The sequence below is a fragment of the Rhincodon typus genome, chromosome 9 (genome assembly GCF_021869965.1).
Source record: "Rhincodon typus isolate 14 chromosome 9, sRhiTyp1.1, whole genome shotgun sequence".
NCBI classification, from domain to species: Eukaryota; Metazoa; Chordata; class Chondrichthyes; order Orectolobiformes; family Rhincodontidae; genus Rhincodon; species Rhincodon typus.
Genome location: NC_063340.1, coordinates 60,767,013 through 60,779,108, shown reverse-complemented (window position 1 = coordinate 60,779,108; position 12,096 = coordinate 60,767,013). Strand labels below are relative to the sequence as shown.

Sequence of the window (12,096 nt, the reverse complement as noted above, 5' to 3'; positions counted from 1 at the left end):
CTAAATTAATCTAGCCCCATTTACCAGCATTTGGCCTATATCCCTCTAAACGCGTGCTATTCATATACCCATCCAGGTGACTTTTAAATGTTTTAATTGTACCAGCCGCCACCACTTCCTCTGGAAGCTCATTCCATACATGTGCCACTTCTGCATGAAAAAAGTTGACCCTCAGGTCCCTTTTTAATCTTTCCCCTCTCACATTAAACCTATGCCCTCTGGTTTTGGACTCCACTACCCTAGGGAAAAGTCCTTGGATAGCCACCCTACGCCCCTCATGATTTTATGAACCTCCATAAGGTCACCCCTCAGCCTCAGACGCTTTAGGGAAAACAGCCCCAGCCTATTCAGCCTCTCCCTATAGCTCAAACGTTCCAACTCTGGCAACATCTTGAAAGAATTCAGAAAAGATGTACAATTTAACAACATCTTTCCTGTAGCAGGGAGACCAGAACTGAACGCAGAACTCCAAACTCGGCCTAACCAATGCCCTGTACAGCTGCAGCATGACCTGCCAAGTCCTATACACAATGCACTGACCAATAAAGGCAAGCATACCAAATGCCTTCTTCACTATCCTGTCTACCTGACACTCTAAATTCAAGGAACTATGAACGTACACTTCAAGGTCTCTTTGTCCAGCAACACTCCCTAGGACCTTACCATTAAATGTATAAGTCCTGCCCTGATGTGCCTTTCCAAAATGCAGCACCTCAATTATTCTCCATTGGCCACTCGTCGGTCCACCAGCCCACCTGATCAAGGTCCTGTTGTACTCCGAGGTTCACATCCAGATCATTTTATATAAATGACAAAAATGACAGATAAATGACAGATGTCAGGCTCACCGGTCTATAGTTCCCTGGCTTTTCCTTACCTTCTTTCTTAAATAGTGGCACCATGTTAGTCAACCTCCAGCCTTCTGGCACCTCACCTGTGGCTAACGATGATACAGATATCTCAGCAAGGGGCCCAGCAATTACGTCCCAGCTTCCCAGAAGTTTCTAGGGTATACCTGATCAGGTCCTGGGGAGTTATCCACATTTATGCATTTTAAGACATCCTCCTCTGTAATATATACGTTTTTCCAGATGTTGCTATTTATTTCCCTACGTTCTCTAGCTTCCATATTCTTCTCCACAGTGAACACTGATGCAAAATACTCATTTAGTTATCTTGCCCCATCTCCTGTGGTTCCACACATAAGTGGCCTTGCTGATCTTTAAGGGGCCCTATTCTCTCCCTAGTTACTCTTGTGTCCTTAATGTCTTTGTAGAATTCCTTTGGATTTTCCTTAACCCTATCTGCCAAAGCTATCTCATGTCCCCTTTCTGCCCTCCTGATTTCCCTCTTAAGTATACGTTTACTACCTTTATACTCTTCTCGGGATTCACTCGATCCCTGCTGCTATACCTGACATATGCTTCCTTCTTTTTCTTGACCAAAACCTCAATTTCGCTAGTCACTTAGCATTCCCTACATCTACCAGCGTTGCCCTTCACCCTAACAGGAATACTCTATCTCTGGACTCTCGTTAGCTAATTTTTGAAGGCTTCCCACTTTCAAGCCATCCCTTTACCTGCGAATATCCATCCCCAATCAACTTTTGAAAGTTCTGCCCTCACACTGTCAAAATTGACCTTCCTACATTTTAGCACTTAACTTTTAGATCCAGTCTAATCTTTTATCATAATTATTTTGAAAATAACTGAATTAAGATCACTGGCCTCAAAGTGCTTCTCCATTGACACCCAACATAACAAAAAGAAACCTATAAAATTAAACTGCGATACATTTCTTATGTCCATATAACTTTCCAAAACTAGCAAGCAAAAGTAACCATCATGAAAGAAAGAAAAGGCTTGCAATTTTTTTTTTAAAGGCCATTATGCAAAAGATCAAAGCAGTCTATTTGGTAATTACTAAAATCAATGCTGGTGATTTCTGTCAGATCTTTGTGGGGGACAAGTTTTGGCAATACTTGTAAGCCTGTCAAAAAATGAGAGCAGTAAATAGGTATTACTTTCAAATAAGTCCAGTAAAGGATCTCAAGATGAAATGCATGCATCCCAACCAATGAAAGGCAGCTTACATTTTAGTAGATATGGTTGATATTATCTAGCATACATTATGTTTATAGATAATCCACACCCATCCTCTCCAACATTTCACCAATGCTAATGTATCAGTATATCATACACAATTCATTTCATCTGGTGACGTCTCCCTACCACTGCCTCCAAGCTGATAGCGCCCCAACCCCACAGCTCACTTCTACCTTCTTCCAAAAATCCACAAACAGGACTGTCTGGGCAGACTTACTGTTTCAGCCTGCTCCTGCCCCACAGAGCTCATCTCTTCCCACCTTGCCTCAGACTTTTCTTCTCACGGTCCAGTCCCTACCCACGTACATCCGTGATCATTTGATGCTTTACGCCGGTTTCAAAATTTCCAGTTTTCAGGCTCCAGCCGCCTCCCCTTTACCATGGACGGGCAATCCCTTTACACATACATTCCCCACCAGGATGGTCATAGGGCTCTCCGCTTCTTCCTGAAACAAAGGTCTGAACCATCCCCACCCACCACCACTCTCCTCCGCTTGGCCGAGCTCGTCCTCACCCTCAACAACTTCTCTTAACTCCTCTCGTTTTGTGTAGGTCTAAAGGGTGACCATTGGTATCCGCATGCGCCCCAGTTATGCCTGTTTCTTCATGGGGTACATGGAACATGCTTTGTTACAGTCCTATTCCAGCCCCATCCACAACTCCTTCTCCAATACATTGATGATATCATCGATGCTGCTTCCCTCTCTCGCCCAGAATTGGAAAAGTTCATCGATTTCACTTCCAATTTCCACCCTGCTCTCATTTTCACTTGGTCTATCTCTGATTCCTCCCTTCCCTTCCTCGACATCTCCGTTTCCATTTCTGAGGAAAAACTGGCTTCTAATATCCGTTATAAACCCACCAACTCTCACAGCTACCTGGACTATACATCTTCACACCCCACTTCCTGCGAAGACTCCATCCCATTCTCTCAGTTCCTCCGTCTCCGTTGCATATGTTCAGATGAGGCCAACTTCGACAAGGGAGCCTCCAAAATGTCCACCTTCTTCCTCAACTGAGGATTCCCTAGCACTATTATTGACAGGGCCCTCAACTGGGTCAGACCCATCTCCTGTATTTCCGCCCCCACCACTTGCTTCCCTCCCGCAACAGCGATAGGGTTCCCCTTATCCTTACTGACCATCCCACCAGCATCCACATCCAGATCATCAGCTGTCATTTCTGCCACCTCCAGCGAGATGCCACCACTAGACATATTCCCCTCCCCTCCCTTGTCTACCTTCCGCAGGGACTGTTACCTCTGGGACACTGTTCCTTTCACCCCCAACACACCCCACGGCACCGTCACATGCAACCGGCGAAGGTGTAACACCTGCCCATTTACCTTCTCCCTCCCCACTATCCAAGGGCCCAAACATACCTTCCAGGTGAGGCAACACCACCTGCACTTTCCCAGAATCTAAGTCTACTACATTCACTGCTCACAATGTGGTCTCCTCTACATTGGGGAAACTAAGCAAAGACTGGGTGACTGCTTCACAGAACACGTATGTTCGGCTCACAAAAAATACCCGGAACTTCCAGTTGCCTGCCACTTTAACAGACTGCCGTGTTTCCTGGCCAACATCTCTGTCTCTGCCTTGCTGCAGTGTTCCAGCAAGTTCAACGCAAGCTGGAAGAACAGCACCTCGTTTTCCACTTGGTGATCCTGCAGCCTTCCGGACTCAATATCGAGTTCAATAATTGTCGGGCCTGAACTCTCCCATGTCCTAGCCCCCTATCCCCCACACCAGGCCTTGTTATCACATAGCCTGCCATCTCACACTACCCACTATTAGTCACTAACAGCTATTCACCCTCCTAGCCAGATTGTTATCAACTCCTTTGTCTATCCTACTGCACTTCTTCCTCTTTGGGTTCTTTCCTTTATCTTATTGTTTACTCCTTACCCCCTCCCTATTTTCTGCATATAAACCGACGTTTTCCTAGCTACCATCAGTTCTGAGGAAGGGTCACCGGACCCGAAATGTTAACTCTGATTTTTTTTCTTCACAGATGCTGTCAGACTTGCCGAGCTTTTCCAGCAACTTCTGTTTTTGTTTCCGATTTACAGCATTTGCAGTTCTTTCCGTTTTTATATCACACACAAGGTTCACCTCAAATTTAAAACAGATTAATACTGCATATGAAAACTATACAAAGATATTACTCTTCAACAATTTTGAGTCCTACATCTTAAACATCAGATTTCTATGAAGACTTCTCTTTGCAACTTTGTCACGGATTTTAAACAAAAGAAGTGTCTACCTCTTAGCAGCAGAAGAGAGTGTTTCTTTCCTGGCAACAGACAGAGCCGAGCTATGCATTGGTTTCCTGGTCATTGGGCTCCCATTTGTTATACAAGATAGGGAATAAGCTTCACGCAAAGTTGGCTGCCCTGAAATAAAATGAGACAAGAATATAATTTTACAGCCTGACAAAACTGCATACAATACTTATTTATTCCAAGAGTGACTGCCTTAGTGCCTTTCATTAATTTGCGCTTACATACAGCCAGAAATTTTCTGAATATGGTAGCTATTATCCTGCAAGGTGGCATGCTGCAATAATGAAAACAGAAAATTTCCAAAATTCCTAGATCTGGCAGTGCTTGTAGAGGGAGATCTGATGAAAATTCATTGAGCTATAACATCAACTCCGCTCACCTCTCCTTAGGCACCTTCTGACCTGTTGAGTATTTCCAACACTAGATCTTTTTACTTCCAGAATCTCAGCATTCACAGCGTTTTTGTTGCAGCAATGATGTAATTTTGAATATTTTAAAGATGGATCTGGTTTGTACTTGATGATCTCTACTCGGATGATCAGACTAAAATTAAAATTGCAGAAGAGAGTGGAATGTCTGTGACGAAGTGCCAGGAGATTTTAAATGAAATGATGTGGGGCAAGTAGGCTTAAATTTACTGCACTGTTTTCAGAGCTCCTCCGTGTCTCAAAATAAGTCACTACCAAAAAATGTCATAAACAGAAATATTCTATGGAAATGTTAAATTACCCAGTGGTTTAACATACAAATTTAGCTACATGAATAAATCATACAATGCAACAAATATTAAATGTTCTGTTTTCAGAATATTATGAAAGATTTTTAACCTGAAAATGGAACGTACTGGAACATACTAAACAATTATAAAGCAGTTAAGACGACAATGCGCAAGCAGAACAGTAGCGAGCATACTCACTTCACAAAAATAAAACCAAATTTCAATGCTTTTGCAAACCCAAGTTCCTAAGACACTAATATAGTTTGAATTAGATATGTTTTGAAGTATAAAAATATGAGGGGAGATTCAGGTGAAGACAGATTTAAAAATGTTAGGAGAAACATTATAGCAGTGAATTGGCTTACATAATGAAGGGAACAGTGGGCAAGAAGGAACAGAGTTTAATGCTAACAATTGCATTGGCAGATAGAATCCATGCAAATAATAGCAGTGTAACGATGATATCATTAGGTCTTTGTGTGAAGGCTCAAAGAATTTGGAATAAGATAGGTGAACCAGTGGTACAAAGAGATAAGTGATTTCGCTCATCATTATTTCAGAGACTTAGTTACAGGGGCTCAAAGACAGGAAGTAAACATTTCAGGATATACAAAATTTTAAAAAAGGTAAATAGAGTGGGAAAATGAGGAATGGGCTTGATAGTAAAGGTCAAAGTCATCAGTGAGAAAGGATCTTGTTTTGGCACATCAAGTAGTATAATCAGTAGGTGTAGAGACTGGATATAACAAGGATCAGAAAAGGCTGGTGGAAATGGCTTCTGTATCTTCAAGCTTCAGGTACACCACTGGACAGAGAACTGATCAAGACATAATTTGAGATTGTAACAAAAGCAACGTCATAATTATGGGGTGATGGAATCTTCCTCTCGGCTGGTCCAACCAAATTGGATAAGGTGGTCTGGAACGTGAAGTTGTTGAATGTTTTCATCCGTTTCCGGGACTGTGCGTGTCTGTGTGCGTGAGTGAGTGATTTTATAAGGTGCCACATCAGAGGTCACGATACAAGTACAGGCTCATGGCGTAGTAGCTAACATATTAGCATGGATAAAGGATGGTTAGTCATCAGGAAGAATAAAGAGGGATAAATAGGTCATTTTCAGGCTGGCAAGCTGTAACTAACGGAGTTCCACAGGGATTAAAAGTTACAGCCTCAACTATTTACAATCTGTATCAATGACTTGGATTAGCAGAAAGAATATGGCAGTTAGATTTGCAAATGACACCAAGATAGCTCGAATAGTAAGTTGTCAGGAGACAAAAGGTCTGAAATCCCCACCTACACTCACCTTTACTGGCTCCATCCCCGCCTCTTCGACCTGTTTGTTTCCTCTCCACCTATCCTCTCCTCTATCCATCTTCTATCCGCCTGCCCCTCTCTCCCTATTTATTTCAGAACCCCCTTCCCCTCCCCCATTTCTGAAGAAGGGTCTAGGCCCGAAACGTCAGCCTTTCTGCTCCTATGATGCTGCTTAGCCTGCTGTGTTCATCCAGCTCTGCACCTTGTTGTCTCGGATTCTCCAGCATCTGCAGTTCCTACTATCTCTGAAATCTTATGATTTTTGGCCAAGTGGAAGTTCTGCTGAGTTTTTTGAAGGGTTTTTCACCCCAAGGCTTAGTGAGATTTCTAATCAGATCATATCAAACTCACCTCATGAACTATCTACTCCACCCCATGGTGTCCCTCTTGTCTGATTCTATCTCCATTTTACCACACACCGTTCCTGGAACAACCTGCCATTCAGTGGGATATCCACCAAAAGACTGGCATCCCTGGAGCTTGCACCATCTTTAAAAGACTGCTGTGTACCCAGTCACTTGGCAATCAGGCGATGCCCTCCCCAGCAGTGCAGTGGCACAATCCGGCCCCTTACTAGCTATGCGATGGTACAATCTGATGATGTCCCTCAGCAGCAATGCAATGGCACAGCAGCCACAAAGATGTGCTGCTCACGGCATGGCCTACATTTTCTGGCACATGCAACCCATCCTCTCACCCTAGTCTCTGTTAAACAGCCATGCCACACATTTTACTTGTCTTTAGCTACATCCTGTTTAAACATCCTAAGTCACTGCTACTCTATCCCCAATGCCCAATAGATACCTATAACTTGTTAGTGCCCGTAAGAGACGATCACATCCAGGCAAGCAATTAGACATTTCCAAACACGAGCTTTTATCGACAGACAGCAAAAGCAAACACACACAAAACCACAGGTTTAAGCTCACATCCATAATGCCAACCAAATGCTGGCAATATGACCTATACATATTTGACATTCCAAGACAGTTTTCTGCATTCAACTTACATCTACTGGAACCAGGTGTCAGTCAGATCCTGGCTGGCTTGTTGTACCTAACACAGCTGAGTTCTCCTCCACAGTATCCTTGTCCTCCTCCTCTGAATTCTGCTCCCAGTTCCTCAACATCCAACACATCACCCCATTCCCTGCTCCAATTGTGCAGAGCACATCACTCCAGGACGACGCCGCACACTCTGTCTGAATTACACTAGAGGGTCCCCCAGACCAGTCCAAGCAGAAGAACTGCATTTTCAGCAGCCCCATCATCTGCTCCACCACTGCCCTCGTAGCAGCAGGTGCACCACTTGAAAATGCCGCACCAGCTGAGTAACCAACATATTATGTCAAAAAGGGAGTGAAAATACAGTCCAAACCCCCTCCTTCCTTATTCTAGAGCCACATCAATCATGAAGGTTATCATTGCATCAGTCCATCATGATACATACATGACAAATGAAGTGATGTTAACTTTTATTCTGCAGTACCCTTGGAAGTTTAAGTGCTGGGATCCATTTGGCCAATATTCACCTCCTCTTAAGTAATTTTGCTAATTTCTGCATCACTGAATGTTTAATTTGCAAGCACTACTGGCATGGTGCATTTTGCTTCTGATCAGCATTTGACATCTAAGCATGTTCACTCTGCAAGCAAACAGGCAAGGAAATGATTGTAAATGAAATGCAGCTGGAGTTTGGAAGCACACGCTTTGTGTATTTGCCCCTTTAAAGTCCTACTATTGATCAGACGCGAATCCCGTGCTTTCTCCCAAATGACACTGACTTCATGTACCTTGGCAGCTGTCCAAGTCATTTTCCAGTTGCATTTCACATCTAAAGAATGACATGTGATGACAGAGAACACAGCTTGTTGCTGACACCATCAGCATCAGGCTCCACTTGGTTGCCAGTATCCATCGTCCCCAGAAATGCCAGATTCACTTTACCTTGCTACCCTGACAGCCCATTTCTAACCCAACACGACATGGAGACCCAATGCATTAGACTCTGTCTCCAACTGTCCTTCTTGCCCCCTGAACATTATATCCTCATGATGTCCATCTTGCTCCTGTATGTTCTCACAATGGAGGTGGTTATTATCAATAACCATCAACTCCTAATGCTGATCTGCATACCTTCATACACCTCGAAATCCCACTCGTCACCATCCTTGTCCCTATCTCTACAAATACCTCTGCGTTCCACCCCTAGTTGAGACTCCCCACCCGTTTTGGCAGGAATCGCCCTATCCCTACAGGCTCCCTTTCCTCCCACAACAAATAAAAGGCTCCCAGAACAGTATTCACCTCAGACATCTGACCAAATTCAACCAACAGCCACTAGACATGAATTGACAAAACCTCTGACTGCTTCGTTTTCAGCTCCCTGATGATATGCAATTTCTTTGACAACTTGCGCTGGTCCTACTAACTGTTGCCCACTCCCCCTACTTTAGTCATACAGATCTCCTGCCCTTGAGCAGCCCAAGCAGATGACCAATGTTGATCAAGCTTCTGGACGGTGTGTGGACGGTCACACCTACCCACCCTTCTCGAATTGACTGAGAACCAATCCACCCATTTTACCTCATGGCTAATTGTAAGGCAGGGATGCTGTGAATATGCAGGTAGGCGATAAGTGAGCAACGCTGCAAGAGCAAGCGAGCAGTCCGGAGATATAGCTTGAACCAATCTTCAGCTGGGTGCCAGTCATTGCACTCAAAAGATGCCCTTGCAGGAATCTTTCAATGCAAGGTGCTGATGTGACATGCAATGCAAGTCTGTGCTTCCGAAGTTGAATGCAAGTAGACTGGAGAGGAGTCACGATGGTCGTGAAAGGGTGGCAAATGTTGGATGCCGATGTCCTTGGATGAGGAGGGACTGTGGCTCGTAACCATAGGTCATTCCGGAGATGCTATTTAGTGTTGAGAAATATGGAATTTCCATGCAGCCAGCAGTGAGCTGAAGCTACCGTTCCTGATCAGACTTCCACATTGAGAGTTCTTGACACAGCTTATTTGGCAAGTTCAGAGATAGTAAGAACTGCCAATGCTGGAGTCTGAGATAACACAGTGTGGAGCTAGAGGTACACAGCATGCCAGGCAGCATCAGAGGAGCAGGAAAGTTGACGTTTTGGGTCAGAACCCTTCTTCAGAAATGGGGGAGGGGGAAGTGAGTTCAGAAATAGAGAAAGGAGGGGTGGGGCTAGGGAAAATAGGTGGGATGGTGATAGGTTAGTGCAGGTAGGGAGTGGAGGGGATTGGTCAATGAGGTGGGAGGAGAGGATAGGTGGGAGTGACGATGGACAGGTTATGTCAGGTCAAGGAGATGGGGATGAGAGTGCGGGTTGGTCACAGGATGAGGCGGGGAGTGGGCAGATTTATGATATATCCCTATCCAACATATCATTCTCCGTCTTTCCTACACCTACAATCCAACCCCACAACCAAAGACATATTTCCCTCTCCCCCTCTATCTGCCTTTCGTCGGGACCGCGCTCTCCGCAACTCCCTCGTCTGCTCCACACTCCCCAGTAGCCCCACCACCATTCCCTGCAACTGCAGGAAGTGCTATACCTGACCCTACACCACCACCCCAACTCACATCCCCAACCCAACTCACCTCCATTCAAGGCACCGAGCAAACCTTGCACATCAGACAGAGGTTCACCTGCACATCTGTCAACGTGGTCTATCGCTGCTCCCGATGTGGCCTCCTCTGTATTGGTGAGACCGAGCAGAGGCTCAGAGACAACTTTGTCAAGCACCTCCGGCCTCATCCCATGACCAACCATCCCGCTCATCCCCGCCTCCTTGGCCTGAGACAACCTGTCTGTCTTCTCTCCCACCTAACTGACCAGTCCCCACCAATACCTACCTGCACTCACCCATCACCATCCCATCTATGTTCCCCAGCCCCACCCCTCCTCTCTATTTATTTCTGAGCTCCCTTTCCCCCTCCCCCATTTCTGTAGAAGGATCCCAACCTGAAACGTCAACTTTCCTGCTCCTCTGATGCTGTCTGGCCTGCTGTGTTCCTCCAGCTCCACACTGTCTTATCTCTTATTTGGCAAGTTGGCAAGATAGAAGTCATATCCTTGGGAGGTGAATTGCAGCATTAGAAAGGGTAATAATATCCCTATTTGCCACTAACTAGCAAGAAACTTGCCTCACCACTCAACAAACACATAAAAGATGCAGCTGGTCACTCTCAATACCGACAGATATCATTCCTGGGTTTATCCTATGATTCTGTCACAAATCTCATCGTAGACAACAATTTCAGGCCCCAACAAGATTCTGCCCAAAAAGACAGGAAAGGAATATACGTAGGTCAAGTGACTGAGCAAAATTTAGCAGATGATGTATAAATATGGGAAAATGTGAATTTCCCCACATTGACAGGAAAGCATCATACTATTTAATTGTACAAACTGTAGAACTGTGTAGTATAGAGCGATGCGTGCCCTGATACATGAAACTGAAAACGTTGGTTGCAGGTAAAAGCAAGTGATTAGGCATGCAAATCGTTTCTTGCTGTCAATTAAAAGGAGAATGGAATTTAAATATAGTGAACTTTTACTGCCACTGTGCAGGGCCATAGTATACAGACAGCAGCAGGAGCAGACCTCTCCACCATTCATAACATCAACTCCAGCGATTAAGGATCATGTAGAAAAGTGGATTTAAGGCTTTGGTTCAGCTATGCTAGTATGGAGTGCAGGAGTGAGCTCAATGGCTCACAGTCTGAGCCTGCTCTGATTTCCTATTATAAAGCACTGTTTCTAAAGTTTTTACTAACTTGTGTAGTATATTAGGAAGTGCAAGGTACCAATGTATCTGTATGGCACACTAATGTTGAGGATTCAATTTCTCGTACACTGATTTTCCAATCTCAACTATGTTAGGTGGTGAAATTTCAGAATGCAAGTGAGGGATGTAAGAGCATGCAATTTAAATCAAGTCAGCAGGGGCTCACAATATTCAAATAAAATTTCTATTTACAAAACATTGTCTCTGCCAAAGAATAGGAAATATGTATGGCTGCTTTGGATAGTTACCATATGCAGTTAAGGAAAATTTTAAAAGTTTTAATTAAAATAGTTACAACCTCAAAATTCTTGTAGAATGTAACAGATGGAGGTGATGCAGTGGATGTAGTGTAAAATCACACACGGGATTACTCAGATATGAAAGGAAATGGAATTGATGGTGATCATGGTCACCTCTGTTCATTGTGTTTATCAATACCTTGCGTATAGGTATAGAGAAAGGAAATTTGAAGTCTTCAGGTGATACCCAAATAAGCATAGCGAATTCTCAATACCACCAAAGCAGCCTGCAGATGGATTATTAATAAGGTGGAAACTGAGCTAAAAAGTACAGATGCAATAAATGTCAATAAATAAGCGACGAATTTTGATTAGAAAAGTTCGTATTCTGAAATGAAGTTAATTCTATTGTGTAATGTAACAAAAATTAAGAAATGTACAATTTCCATGTTTTAGCTATGGATAAACCAAGTTCTGCAACAGAATTGAATGTGGCTCCAATGCTGAAATGTAACAGGTGAACAACTAAGCTCTGAAACTGCCGTCTGCCAGTGCTCACCAAATGGTACGATATGTACTGACGTGCTGAAAGTTATGCCACTGCAATATGACTTTAGTAC

General features: G+C 43.9%; 1 protein-coding gene across 3 annotated transcripts in view; it reads right to left on the bottom strand.

The window, feature by feature from the left end:
• Positions 1-12,096, bottom strand: part of LOC109936473 (EMAP like 4) — a 277,428-nt gene that overhangs the window by 112,169 nt on the left and 153,163 nt on the right. For all 3 annotated transcript variants that reach the window (XM_048601028.1, XM_048601027.1, XM_048601029.1), the window contains exon 3: positions 4,374-4,503. In XM_048601028.1, the coding sequence (XP_048456985.1) occupies positions 4,374-4,503 (130 nt within the window). The remainder of the gene's footprint in view (positions 1-4,373; positions 4,504-12,096) is intronic.